This window comes from Symphalangus syndactylus, chromosome Y (assembly GCF_028878055.3).
Source record: "Symphalangus syndactylus isolate Jambi chromosome Y, NHGRI_mSymSyn1-v2.1_pri, whole genome shotgun sequence".
NCBI classification, from domain to species: domain Eukaryota; kingdom Metazoa; phylum Chordata; class Mammalia; order Primates; family Hylobatidae; genus Symphalangus; species Symphalangus syndactylus.
In genome coordinates this window covers 18076507-18091950 of record NC_072448.2, presented here as the reverse complement: position 1 = coordinate 18091950, position 15444 = coordinate 18076507, and the positions used below count along the sequence as shown (strand labels likewise).

The following is a 15444-nucleotide window of genomic DNA, read 5'->3' as shown; positions in this document are numbered from 1 at the left end:
TAAGAATAGGAATAAACGAGAGTATTACCTCTAAACCACCCGAGCTGCTTTCTCCCTTATAACCAGTTCCTAAAGTGAATGAAAGCAGCTCTCCTTATGTGTCTGCCTGCTTTATTCTTCTGTAAGTTTAGCAGTTCATCTAGGTATTCTTTATTTGAAATGATTTCCAGATGCCTCCTCATATAAATTGCTGACTTCTGGATATATTCTGGTTCTGGAATGGGTAGATTTCCGATGTGGTGTAGTATATATATATATATGTAAAACCCATGAGCTTCTGTCATCTAATTTCTCAGATCCTGGTTACATTGATACTTAAAGTAGGGTTTGACATACTCTATCACTTACTTTTGATAAATAACGTTTATATTCTTCTTAGTCTATTTTATTTATGTGTTAGTTTAAAAGACATATTCTTTGATGGAAAATAAAGTAACAAAATAATAGTGACATAGTTCTGCAGTGTCTCTAATTTGTTGACATTTTCCACATACTTGAAACATGTATTGTATACCCCTTCTTTTTCCTTCTCTGAACAATGGCTAGAAAAAAAGCCCTGCTTGTTTCTGTCATTTACTGTGAGCCATTACTGAATCTGGGTGTATTCGTGTATGCTGCTACCTGTATGTTTTCAAACAATAAGAATTTATTGAAACATGTAAGACATTATATTTTCTCTTCTCCGGTATTGGATTGTAGACTGCACTTAGTTTTTTGGAATGAAGTACAGAAAAAGCCGTAACATCTGTAGAACTACGTATTACCCTATAATATTGTCTAATACAAAACAGTCTAGAAATATTTTTACAGGGGAATAGCAAATGTTTTAATTTAACTTACATTGCAATGTGTCTTAATGGAGCCTTGTCACCAGTGTAAGAAATGACTTCTGGGTGTGAATAAGTACACAGTATAAGGTAAACTTTGGTGAAATAGTCAATTCTTTTGTCATTTGTTCCCCCTTCACACCCAAAGTGTAGCACTTGTCATAGAATATTTCTTTCTTCATAAAGTCAGTCATTGATTTAGAATTCTGCATCGTTGTATGTAGAAAAACAATATTTTAACTTTTCAAATATTTTTGTTATATTGGGAATTATATTTCTTTCTAATTTGAAAAACTGTTTTACCATATTCATTTTTTTCTGTAACCTTTAATTTCAGGCATTTCCTGCTTATCCAAGTTCACCAGTTCAGGTCACCACTGGATATCAGTTGCCTGTGTATAATTATCAGGTAATGTAAGAAGGAGTAAAATCTTTGCTTTCAGATATTATTGAGGCCTTAAACTTGTTTATACAAATTTCCTGAGTAGTTTGTCATTTTAAACTAGTGAAGTATACCTTAAATTTAAGAAAACACTTAGAATAAGTCTAGAATGAAGACCTCTGTATTAGTTAGAAGTAATGGAATAATATTTTGACAGGAATATACTTGGCAATAACTTTTCTGTAGAACAGTTTTCTGAGATTTGGCCCTTCTATATTTCAGGATATAGTTTTCGTCTTTGCTGTCAAATAGCTGAATGAACCATCCAGAAGGACTTTCATGATTTTTTTAGGGATATAGATTGAATAAAATTATTACCCAATTCTTAGAGCACATAATTCAAATTATAGTTTCATTTTAGCAGGCTGCTTCACGACAGTTGTTGTCTGGTTCTCTTTTCATAGTAGATAGGACTCTATCTATGACCATTAATCATACCTATCGTAATAAATTCAAAGTAGTAACGTCTTTGAGATTTCCACAATGCCAAATCCAAAAAATTGGGGAAAAGGTGATGTTTTATATTTATATGTGGAATGTGGAAGTAACAGGAAGAATGTCAGGGATTAGAACCATAAAGTGCTTCCTTTTTCCATTCCGTTTCTTTTATTATAATAACAAAGGAGCCAGCATAAGTACTTCAATATTATATGTATCATGTGTTTTTGAAAATGTTTAGAAATATTTGAATAATTTTGGTTTCTTTTTTTTTTTTTTTTTTTTTTTTTTAAGATGCCACCGCAGTGGCCTGTTGGGGAACAAAGGAGGTAGGTTGTACCTCTGGTAAAGTGAATGTACGACCATGTACTTCCTGTTCTTTCTGGATTATTTCCCATATTATATATGCCTATAAATATTTTTAAATGTTTCTTTATATTAATGTGTTACATTTTGTTACTTTCTTTTTAACCCGGTTACAATCTCCCATGGGCGCAACAGTGCCTTTTTCTCTCTCAGGTTTTTGTGTGCTTAAGCAGTGGCTGGTCCACATAATAAGTATTCAGTTACTTGTTTATAGACTGTGTAATCTAAGAAAGATAGTATTAGTGTTACTTTAGAATTAGCATGTATCTGCCTAGGGTCTGCCTCTGGCTTTACCAGCCACAAATAATTTGTTGAAGAGACACAGAAATGTTTTGCTGTTAATTACTCTTAAATAAGAATAGGAATAAAAAAAGAGTATTACCTCTAAAACACCTGAGCTTCTTCCCCCCCTTATACCTAGTTCCGAAAATATTTGAAAGCAGCTGTTCTAATGTTTCTGCCTAGTTTATTCTTTAAGGTTAGCGATTAATCTAGCTCTTCTTTACTTGCAATGATTTCCAGATGCCTCCTCATATAAACTGCTCACTTCTGGATATATTCTCGTTCTGGGATGGGTAGATTTCTGATGTATTTTACTATACCTATAAATCCTGTGAATTTCTGGCATGTAATTTCTCTGAGCCTGATTACTTTGATATTTAAAGGAGGATTTCACATACTCTATCACTTATTGGTGATGACATTTATTTTCTTCTTAGTCCATTCTATTTATGTGTTAGTTTAAGAGACATTTTCTTTGATGGAAAATAAAGTAACAAAATAGTAGTGAAATGGTTCTTCAGTGTCTGTCATTTATTGACATTCTCCATGTACTTGAAATGTGTAGGATTATACCTCTTCTTCTTTTTTCTTCTCTGAACAATGGCTAGAGAAAAGGCCCTACTTGTTTCTAACATTTACGGTGAGCCATTACTGAATCTGGGTGTATTCATGTATGCTGCTTCCTATATGTTTTCAAACAATAAGTACTTATTGAAACATATAAGACATTGTACTGTCCTTCTCCAGTTTTGGATTGTATACTGCCCTTAGTTTTTCGAAATGAAGTACAGAAAAAAATATAACATCTGTAGGAGAACTACATATTACCCTGTAGTGTTGTCAAACCCAAAACTATCTGGAAGTATATTGACAAAGAAATAGCAAATGTATTAACTTACATTGAAATCTGTCTTAATGGAGCCTTATCAGCAGTGTCAGAAATAACTTCTGGGTGAGCGTAAGTACACAGTGTAAGTAAGGTAAACTTTGCCTGGTGAAATAGTCACTACTTTGTCATTTGTGTGTCCCCCCGCCCCACCCAAAGGGGCTTAGCACTTGACAGAGAATATTTCTTTCTTCCTAAAGTCATTCATTCATTTAGAGTTCTGCATTGTTGTATTTAGAAAAGTAATAATTATTTTAAAGTTTTTCATTTTTTTTTTTAATTTTGGGAATAATATTTCTAATTTAAAAAGATGTTTTATTGTATTCATTCTTTCTGTAAACTTACTTTCAGACATACCCTACTTACCCAGATTCACCAGGTCAGGTCACCACTGGGTATCAGTTACCTGTATATAATTGTCAGGTAATTGAAGAGGGAGTAAAATGATATATTTTCAGATATTATTGAGGCCTTTAACTTGTTTATACAAATTTCCTGAATAGTGTGTCATTTTAAACTAGTGAAATGTACCTAAAATTTAGGAAAACACTTGGCAATTGGTCTAGAATGAAGCCCTCTGTATTATTTAGAAGTAACGGATTAACATTTTGACAGGAATATACTTAGCAATAACTTTTCTGTAAAACAGTTTTCTGAGATTCGTTGTCCCCTTCTATATTTCAGCATGTAGTTTTTCATCTTTACTGTCAAATATCTGAAACATCCAGACTGACTTTCATCAATTGTTTAGGGAGATAGAGTGAAATAAAATTATCATCCCATGCTTAGAGCACAGAATTCCAATTATATTTTTATTTTAGTTTGCTGCTTCATGATAGTAGTTCTCTGGGCCTCTTTTCATAGATATGACTATATCCATGACCCATAATCATATGTATGGTGATAAGTAATAAATTGAAAGAACTCGTATCCTTGAGATTTCCACAATGCCGACTCCAGAAAATTGGGAAAATGGTGAGGTTTTACATACAAAAGTAACAAGAACGTCAGGGGTTAGAAACATAAAGTACTTCTTTTTTCTACTCTGTTTCTTTCATTTTAATAACAAAGGAGCCAGCATGATAAGTGCTTGAATATTGTGTATCTCATGAGTTTTTGAAAATGTGTAGGAATATTTTAATAGTTTTGGTTTCCTTCTTCTTCTTTTTTTTTTTTTTAAGATGCCACCACCGTGCCCTATTGGGGAGCAAAAGGGGTTATGGAGTAAAGTGAATTAGTGAAACATATACTTCCTCATCTTTCTTGACTTTTTTTCTATGCCATATATGCCTATAGATATTTTTAAATGGTTCTTTATATTAATGTTTTATGTTTTGTTACTTTATTTTTAACCCAATTATAAACTCCCATGGGAGCCACAGTGCCTTTTTGTCTCTCAGGTTTTTGTGTGCTGAAACAGTGGCTGGTCCACAGAATTATAAGTATGCAGTTACTTGTTGATAGACTATATAATCCAGGAATGGTAGTATTAATGTGGCTTTAGAATTAGCATGTATCTGCCTAGAATACGCCTCTGGCTTTACTAGCCATAAAAAATTTGTTGAAGAGAAACCGAAATGTTTTGCTATTAATTACTCTTAAAGAGGAATAGGAATAAAACAAGAGTATTACCTCTAATACACCAGAGCTGCTGTCTTACATCACGATTGGATATTTGAAGGATATAGTAAGTGTTAAAATTCTCAAACACTCCCTTACTACATTTGTTTCTTAGAATCCTTCTACCTCTGACTATGTTGATGCCTGGAAGAGATTTTAAAACAAAGGGCTGCCTTAATGTATTTCAACTTTTTGTTTAAAACAAGGTTTCTGAAGTAACACAATTGAATTTCAACACAGCCTACATTGAAACTTTTGATACCAGCTCACCTTTTTGGGGAATAAATAAGTAGCTTTTAAACATATCTGTGTATCTGTTTAATTACACTTTCATTATTCTAAATATAGGCTTATTCAGCTCTTAACTATCACTGTAGAGAAGTTGATGCAGGAGGTGATGTTGTGCCAAATGAATGCTCAATTCATGAAGCTACCCCACCCTCTGGAAATGGCCCACAAAAGGCAAACATCTAATTTTGAGTTTTTTAAAATATATATTTCATATTATTTTTCTAATTTTAATAACTTTTTTTTGAGAAGCAAACATTTTTGCCCAAATTTTAAGATGTTAGCCATAAATCATGGAGCTTAAATAACGGACTGATACTCAGAAGTTAATGTAAAGGTTGTTGAAATTTCAGATACCCCAAATTTTCAGTATATAGGTATGTAAAGTTTCTGATTCAGCAGTCCTTTCCTGTATTTCAGTTCCACTGATTTTAAGAAAAAGCCATTCTTTAATAAATACTGTATTAATATGATTTGGCAGAATGCTATGGGAGGGTTTCCTCTAGAATTCTACTCGAAAGAAGAATTTGTTTGAATTATATGTCCCTTTTCTTTTACCACAGTTTTGATCTTAAGCAGTGAAAAATATTATTTAAATAAGCATTCTCTCCATAACATTATATGTGGCAGAAGTTTCCAACAGTGGTGAAGTCAGGACAAATTATTCAATTACTGAAATAGACAGGGTTGTTTCTTTTTTTTATCATTAGTGCAAATTTCTGTAATAACAATACTGTCAGTCTAGCGTCACATACGTTCTGTTAAGTAGGTGGGAGTGTGGAAGTAGTTGATGTGTTGGTAATATGTATAATACCCAAGAAGTCCCATTGGAGCGTAAATTCCTTGATTTGATACTGGATTTTAAAATGTGAATAAATATTAAAACATACTTTTACAGTATAATTGTCAGGTTTTGTCCTGAGTATTTTTTCTTGAAACATTGGAGTTCACTTAGGGATGTAACAAATTCAGCTTTTTAAACCGGTATTCTATCGCTAAGGTTCTAAAATAATTCTTCGATTTGTCAGAAAACTTACATACTGAGGATATGTAGTAGGAATTACAAATCACATTTTTATGAATTTCTTTTTTTGTTTGTTTGTTTGTCTTGCGGTGTCGCCCAGGCTGGAAGTGCAATGGTGTGATCTCGGCTCACTGCAACTTCCATCTCCTGTGTTCCAGTAATTCTCCCTCCCTCAGCCTCCTGAATAGGTGGAATTACAGGCACCCGCCACCCAGCTAATTTTATACTTTTTAGTGGAGAAGGGGTTTCACCGTGTTGGCGAGGATGGCCTTAAACTCCTGATCTCAGGTGATCCGTCCGCCTCGGCCTCCCAAAGTCGTGGGATTACAGGTGTGAGCCCCTGCTCCCAGCCTCTTTTAGCATTTTTTGCGTTTCTTTAGGAAGAAACTAATATGTTCGTTAAACCATCAAAAAAAAAAAAAAAAACCAAAAACACACACACACCCTTATTAAGAGTGAGTGAAAGAAAGAGTTGTCTTTCCATTACTGAAAACTTCTGTGTTTCAGAAATCTGTGGACCGACGCACACAAATGGTGGTATCTTGTCTGTTTAATCTGGAGAACAGACTGATAAATTCTGTTGTTACTGAAGATGACTACTTCAAGGTATGAAAGGAATGGTATGCATAATTAAAAAGCACACTTGTTCCCTCTCAAGTTAGCTGTTTTCCTTGTGGTACATGTATTTTGAGATTTCTTAGAGGATTTTTTTTTTTTTTTTTGAGACGGAGTCTCCTTCTGTCACCCATGCTGGAGTGCAGTGGCACTGTCTAGGCTCACTGCAAGCTTCACCACCCGGGTTTACGTAATGCCATTCTCCTGCCTCAGCCTTCCGAGTAGCTGGGACTACAGGCGCCCACCACCAGGCCCAGCTGATTTTTTCTGTTTTTAGTAGAGACGGGGTTTCACCCTGTTAGACAGGATGGTCTCGATCTCCTGACCTCGTGTTCCGCCCTCCTCAGCCTCCCAAAGTGCTGGGATTGCAGGCGTGAGCCACCGCGCCCAGCCTAGAGCATTTAATTGAACTGTTGGCACTTGACTGTAACCCAGTAAACCAGTGTGGGTTTTACCTGGCAGTATATTTTCTGCTGCCGAACCTTGATACAATGTAGTCAAATTTGGGGAAGAATCCTGCAGCAGAAATTTGTATTTGAAAGGGTTTACTAGAGAAGAGAGTTAGTTGACTACCTTGACCAAATAGTAGAAGAAAATTTTAGATACAGAAAGCAGATCTTGGCCGGGTGCAGTGGCTCACGCCTGTAATTCCAACACTTGGGGGCTGAGGTGGGTGGATTGCTTGAGCTCAGGAGTTTGAGACCACCCTGGGTAACATGGTGGTCTCTACAAAAAAATACCAAAAATCAGCCAGTTTTGATGGTACATGCCTGTAGTCCCAACTACTCCAGAGGAGTCTGAGGCAGGAGGATCGCTTGAGCCTGGAAAGTTGAGGCTGCACTGAGCCGTGATCGTGCCATTGTAGTCCAGCCTGGGCAACAGACTGAGAGACCTTGTCTCAGAAAAGGAGAACTTAATACATGCATATTGGACTAAAGAGAAGAAAAGAAATGGTTTACGCAGATGATACACCTGAACAGTGCGAAGGGAGAAAAGCGGTAAAATGAATCAGTAAAAAGTTGAGTAGAAAGAAAGAAAGGTTGATTCAGAGTTGCTGAAGTGGAAGAGAATGTGGCTAGTTGAATTCCAGAAAGATCTGATTTCTGATCCCACCTTCTATCCATGTTAGATAGATAAATCTTTTATTAAGGCTGTAGTTTTTACAAGTCTAAAATGAGAAGGTACAGGACTAAAGGTTTCTGGGTCCCCGTGGTTCTAAGTCTGTAAATATGAAAAAGAACTCACTTGGTCAGCCCAGTGGGAGTAAAATATTATGGTTAATAAAGGGAAGGTGTTTTTTAAATAACAATTTTATTGAAATAATACCAGTAATACAATTTATGTATTTAAAGTGTGCACTGTTTTTTATATATTCAAAGTTGTGCCACCATGTCCACAATCAATTTCAGAATATTTAAATCACCGCAAAAGTCACCCCCCTACCTTAGCAGTCACCTGCTATTTTGCCGGAACTTGTGTATCCCTAGGCAACCACTAATTTACTTTTTTCCTCTAAGGAAGTTTCTTGTATATGGAATCATACATAATGATGTGGCATTTTGTGACTGGATTTTTTTCACTCAGCATAATGTTTGTAAGGTTCATCAATATTCTAGCACGTATCAGAACTTCATCGTTTCTTTTTATTTGTAGATATTACCTTATTCTGTTCATGCATTCATCTGTTAAAGACATTTGGATTATTTCCATTTTTTAGCTGTTATAAATAATGCTGTGAACATTTATGTACAAGTTATTGTGTGGACATAACGTGCCTACTTCTCCTGCGTATATACATGGGAATGGAATTGCTAAGTCATGTTTAACCTTTAGTGGAACTGCCGGATTTGTCAAAACTGGCTACACACTTCACATTCGAAAGAAAATGTTTAACCATCACTTTGTATCTTAAAACAGAACTAGCTTTTTTTCGTTCGTGAATGGATATGGGATGAAGCTTAAGCCTTTATTTGAAGGGTTATATTATGGATCTTCTGTATAATGTAGAAGAGTAGAGCCAAATAGCAGAATTAAGTTCTTAACGTCTTTGCAACAGGGAGTAAACATATTTAAATTTGTCATTTGTTCTCTTGTTGCTTCATTCTACGTAGATAGTATAATTTAGAAAAGAAAGAACTGGAATTGTACATCAGCTCACCTTGCTCAAAGTTCTGATTACATTGGTGTCTACAGTGGTACATAAATGATTTTCAAAGCAGAAGATGATACTTCGTGTTTTTGTTGTTGTTGTTGTTGTATTTTGTTGTTGTTGTTGTTGTTGTTGTTTTTTGAGGTGACCTCATTTGGTCATCCAGGCTGGAGTGCAGTGTCGCATTCACAGCTTACTACAACCTCAAACTCTTGCACTCAAGGGATCCTTCTGCCTCAGCGTCCCAAATAGTTAGGATTATAGACATGCACCAGCACACTTAGCTAGTTAAAACGGTTTTTTTTTTTTTTTTTTTTTTTTTTTGAGACAGAGTTCCACTCTGCCGCCCAGGCTGGAGTGCAGTGGTGCGATCTTGGCTCACTGCAAGCTCTGCCTCCCAGGTTCATGCCATTCTCCTGCCTCAGCCTCCTGAGTAGCTGGGACTGCAGGTGCCTGCCGCCGTGCCCAGCTAATTTTTTTGTGGTTTTAGTAGAGATGGGGTTTCATTGTGTTAGCCAGGATGGTCTCGATCTCCTGACCTTGTGATCTGCCCGCCTCAGCCTCCCAAAGTGCTGGGATTACAGGCGTGAGCCACCGTGGCCAGCCAAAAGATGTTTTTTAAGAGAGAATCTTACTATATTGCCCTGGCTCGTCTTGAACTCCTGGGCTCAAGTGATCCTCCTGCCTCAGCCTCCCAAAGTGCTGGAATTACAGGCGTGTGCCACCATGTCCAGCCCAGAAAATACTTTTTTAAACTTGAGTTCTCACCTGGTGTTAGACAAAAGACTCCCTTTGAAACTTCCAGAGTTTTCTGCATATTTGGGAGAGGAATCAGTAGTTGGCATCCTGCAGTTGTCTGACATCTAGACCTATTTTGATTGACTGCATGTTGTTATATTGAATTTGAATGCCTGAGATACTTTTGAATGTATTTACAATTTCCATAGCTGATCTCACTCTTCATTGTCTTAATTATGTAGCCCTCTCACAATCTTGTTTCCTCCATGACCTCAGAAGATACATGTTGGTGACCAGTTTTCTAGATGTTAACCTAAATAGATTATCACTCTTTTGACAGATGAGGTAACTTCCAGAGGCCACTTTTATTTATATGAAAATGAAACTGAAGTCTTAAAAAAAGGGCACGGCTTTGTAGAAAAGGAAATGTTACTACTCGTTCAGTCATTCCCATTCCTCCTTGTAAGGCCTCTCACTTCTCTGCACGTCTGTAGGCAACACAGAGTGAAAAGAAAGTTTTGCATGTATTTTAAAGTTTTATCTTCCTTTCTAAAGAATGATGTGTCTTCAAAGGTTAATGGTATGTCTTTAAATGCCAAAACTTAACATATTTTAATCTAAAAACATGAACTTTCAGATTGGAGAGCTGTTCGCCAGCTCTAGTTGCCATTAAATGCCGTTCAATTAGTGAAAAAAGTATTTTTTACAATTACATTTTCTACCAGCTGTCTTTGGGACATTACTGCAAAATTATTAACTAAGAAGTACATAAAATGATACTGAGTTTAAGTCCTGTTATTTCTGAGTTTACTGGAATTTGTTTTCTTTAATTATTGATTTCTTTTTTAACTGTTTAATAAAACCAGCCGTCTTGGTACATTTGTTATCCCAATGTTCAAATATGCTTCCTGAAAAGAATCATCTTTTTTTCTCATTATTTATAATGTTTAAACCCAAAACAAATGGTTTAAGTTTTGACAACTTTCAGATCCGTACTAGTCATCAGAAATTTTCGGTAAAATAAAAGGACTATTTCTGTCTTTTCCAGGATAAAAGAGTGCATCGCTTTACAAGAAGTTTGGCCGTGTTTAAATCTGTTTGATCCTCTCAGCTATCTAGTTTCGTGGGAAGTTGCTGGTTTTGAATATTAAGCTATAAGTTTTCCACTATTATAGAAATTCTGAATTTTGGTAAATCACACTAAAACTTTCTGTGTAAGTTGTATTATTAGACTCTCTAGTTTTATCTTACATTGAAACTGTTCTTCATTAGATGTTTATTTAGAACCTGGTTCTGTGTTTAATATATAGTTTAAAGTAAAAAATAATTGAGACTGAAAGAAGTTAAGATTTATCTGCCAGGATTTTTAAAAAAATTGAAATTTGCATTTTAAGTGTTTAAAAGCAAATACTGATTTTCAAAAAAAAGTTTTTAAAACCTGATTTGAAAGCTAAGTATTTTGATAGTCTGAACACAAGCATTTCACTTCTCCCAGAAGTACCTGTGAACAGTACGATATTTCAATATTGAGCTCTGCATTTATGATTTATCTAGAAATTTACCTCAAAAGCAGAATTTTTAGAACTGCATTTTTAATCAGTGGAACTCAATGTATGGTTAGCTTTATTGAAGTCTTCTTATCCAAACCCAGTAAAACAGATTCTAAGCAAACAGTCCATTCGATGAGTCATAATGTTTGTTCAAAGTATGTTATCTTTTATCTAGAATCCATATATATATATATATATATATATATATATATATATCTCCAATTTGATTGGGATAGTTAATTAGGATAACTAAAATTCTGGGCCTAATTTTTTAAAGAATCCAAGACAAACTAAACTTTACTAGGTATATAACCTTCTCAGTGAGTTACCATTCTTCTTTTTTATAAAAAAAGAAAATTGTTCCTTGAAATGCAAAACTTAATGGCTGTATGTGAAATTTGCAAAACGCTGGTATTAAAGAACGCTGCAACTTTTTTATGTCACTCAAAGGTTAATTGGGAATTGTTTTTATAAAAACATTGAAGTATTAGTTACTTGCTATAGATTTTTGGTTTTTAGCCTGTTATATTTCCTTTTATAAAATAAAATATGTCCAGAGGAGACAAAATAGGTAGTTTTGATATTTCTAAATCACGAAAGTTGTTTAGTAAGTGTATCTTAAGAATCTGCTAGAGTTAAAGTTAACGTTGTTTCTAGATTAGGTAGTGTCCTCATTTTATATTGTGACCACACAGCTAGAGCACCAGAGCCCTTTTGCTATACTCACAGTCTTTTTTTTTTTTTTTCCCAGTCTCTTTTACTAGTCTTTCAGGAGGTTTGCTCTTAGAACTGGTAATGTGAAGAATGGAAGTACCTGTATGAGCAGTTCAAGGGCCAAGCTGTGGAATGGTAGCAATGGGATATAATACCTTTCTAAGGGAAACATTTGTATCAGTACCATTTGATCTGCCATGGACATGAGTTTAAAGTGGCTTTCTGGCCCTTCTTTCAATGGCTTCTTCCCTAAAACGTGGAGACTCTTAAGTTAATGTAGTTAACTATGGGCCATATTACTAATACCCACTGGGGTCTATGATTTCTCAAAATTTTCGTTCTGAATCTGAAGAATAGAGTCTTTTAACTTTAGAATTCCCAAGAGGGCTTTATTACACCTCAGAAATTGAAAGCACCATGGATTTGTCCATTAAAAAATTACTCATAATATTTTTAGTGCTTTAACATTCTGGCAAACATCATTCTGTGATTAAATCTCCAGATTTCTGTAAACAATACCTATATTCTAAAGAGCTAATTCTAATTATTTTGATAGGACCTTAAGGAAAAGTAACGGAATAAATTTTTGTCTTTGTTGGAGTGAAGTATTTAAAAGCGTAAGGTAAAAGAGATATTAAGTTCTAAACCTTTCAAAATGGAAAATTAATTCTAAACCTAGAAAAATGTTTCTGCTACCTATTGCTGATACTGTCTTTGCATAAATGAATAAAATAAACTTTTTTTCTTCAAAAATGTTTTTGGCTTTCCGATGTAATAATCTAAAATGGTGGGGAGTTGCGTGGGAACTGTGTAACAAGGTTTAAATTCGTATAACAAGCTGAAGATTCTTAAAATGCAGAAGTATAAAGTTCAATTTACTAATCTGTCTGAGTGAGCCCATAAAAGCAAATGTAGGTACAAAGATAAATTTAAGAGGTGCGTCAACAGCAGTGTGGAGTAGGAATGCTGATGAACACATCCGACTCTGCTGTCTCACAGCTAAGGTCCCTCACATTTTGGACTCTATGAAGCATTTTGTCTACTGTACACTTTGGGCCTAGTCTCTGGATCATTTATTTAGGGGTATTGCAGTTGCCTAATGGAGCTTAAATTTTTGATATTGCATTTACTTGATGTGGATACAATAAAAAAACAAATCAGTACCACTTCTTCTAGCTCTATTGTTAGTACTCAGTTCTATAAGCTGAGTCCAGTGGAGAGGAAACTCTCCTCACACACTCTTGTATTTCATTAGTTAGTAAGCTTGCTGATTCATAACCATAAAGGTGACTCCAAGGATCTGCAGGATAGCAAACAGTGCTTTCTGCATCACCAAAGATTAAATCATGATGTTTAGTGTCCAATAATAGGCTAAAAATTAGTAACTACTTTATATGCATATGTGTATATATGTATACATATGCGTCTATATGCCTATATCTATGATTGCATATATCTATGGTTACGTACATACTAACGATTATACAGAATATTTGGTTCTAGCTGATCAAGCTAGTAAGTTTTCAGTATTTTCAGACCCCAAAACTAGACTACATATGGGTTAAGATAGTTGCTTTACACCAGTTTGTTTCTAGTTTCGTATTAAATTATTAACACAAAAATCTTTGGAACTGAAAAATGACAGTTCAGCACTTTTGGTAAAAAGTTCAAGTTACGGCGAAATCAAGCAGCTCTAAAAAGGTTGTTCACCCCCGTACTCTGCATGTTGGTTTTTTCTTTGTCTAAAATCAGATTACCTTTAATTCAAAATAACTTCAGAGCCATCAGAAATAATGCTGCATATCTACAACTATCTGATCTTTGACAAACCTGACAAAAACAAGAAATGGGGAAAGGATTCCCTATTTAATAAAGGGTGCTGGAAAAACTGGCTAGCCATATGTAGAAAGCTGAAACTGGATCCCTTCCTTACACCTTATACAAAAATTAATTCAAGATGGATTAAAGACTTAAATGTTAGACCTAAAGCCATTAAAATCCTACCAGAAAACCTAGGCAACGCCATTCAGGACATAGGCATGGGCAAGGACTTCACGTCTAAAACACCAAAAGCAATGGCAACAAAAGCCAAAATTGACAAATGGGGTCTGATTAAACTGAAGAGCTTCTGCACAGCAAAAGAAACCACCATCAGAGTGAACAGGTAACCTACAGAATGGGAGAAAATTTTTGCAACCTACTCATCTGACAAAGGGCTAATATCCAGAATCTACAATGAACTCAAACAAATTTACAAGAAAAAAACGACCCCATCAAAAAGTGGGCAAAGGACATGAACAGACACTTCTCAAAAGAAGACATTCATGCAGCCAAAAAACACATGAAAAAATGCTTATCATCACTGGCCATCGGAGAAATGCAAATCAAAACCACAGTGAGATACCATCTCACACCAGTTAGAATGGCCATCATTAAAAAGTCAGGAAACAACAGGTGCTGGAGAGGATGTGGAGAAATAGGAACACTTTTACACTGTTGGTGGGACTGTAAACTAGTTCAACCATTTTGGAAGTCAGTGCGGCGATTCCTCGGGGATCTAGAACTAGAGATACCATTTGACCCAGCCATCCCATTACTCGGTATATACCCAAAGGACTATAAATCATGCTGCTATGAAGACACATGCACACGTATGTTTATCGCGGCACTATTCACAAGAGAAAAGAGCTGGAACCAACCCAAATGTCCAACAACGATAGACTGGATTAAGAAAATGTGGCACGTATACACCATGGAATACTATGCAGCCATAAAAAATGATGAGTTCATGTCCTTTGTAGGGACATGGATGAAACTGGAAACCATCATTCTCAGTAAACTATCGCAAGGAGAAAAAACCAAACACCGCATGTTCTCACTCATAGGTGGGAATTGAACAATGAGAACTCATGGACACAGGAAGGGGACCATCACACTCGGGACTGTTGTGGGGTGGGGGGAGGGGGGAGGGACAGCATTAGGAGATATACCTAACGCTAAATGAGGAGTTAATGGGTGCAGCAAAACCACATGGCACATGTATACATAGGTAACAAACCTGCACATTGTGCACATGTACCCTAAAACCTAAAGTATAATAATAATTAAGAAAATTGACAATACCTGTCTTGCAAGGAAGTCATTGACTCTTAAAAATAAATACTCCACAGCACTTGCCTCTCGTTATAAAGCACCTCTAGCTCTTCTTCACGAAGTTTTTCTTGGCTGGTTTTAAAGGTAAATGATAAAAATGGGCTGCCACATTGCTTAATCGCCTTGCCTGCTTTCCTTGCTGTCAGCTGAGGGTAGTAAGGAGCAGCAACGATAAGGCAACATGCCACCCTGCTTTCACAAAGATGCCAGTAGAGAAAGTGGGGAAACATAAGGGAGAGAAAAGTAGCAGTATTTTCCCTTGACCAAGTCTTGCGAATGGGCCAGCTATTGAGTATGATCATTTGGAGTCCCTAGATAAGGATTCCTCCTGTACATATTTTGATAACTGTAA

The 15444-nt window shown here is 35.7% G+C and overlaps 1 protein-coding gene across 2 annotated transcripts in view; it reads left to right on the top strand.

Annotated features, from left to right (window-relative positions):
- Nucleotides 1–10886, top strand: part of LOC129476758 (deleted in azoospermia protein 1-like) — a 35504-nt gene extending 24618 nt beyond the window's left edge. For both annotated transcript variants that reach the window (XM_063635444.1, XM_055269616.2), the window contains exons 15-17: nt 1165–1236; nt 6681–6779; nt 10724–10886. In XM_063635444.1, the coding sequence (XP_063491514.1) occupies nt 1165–1236; nt 6681–6779; nt 10724–10777 (225 nt within the window). In that variant the 3' untranslated portion in view covers nt 10778–10886. The remainder of the gene's footprint in view (nt 1–1164; nt 1237–6680; nt 6780–10723) is intronic.
- Nucleotides 10887–15444: the final 4558 nt, after the last annotated feature.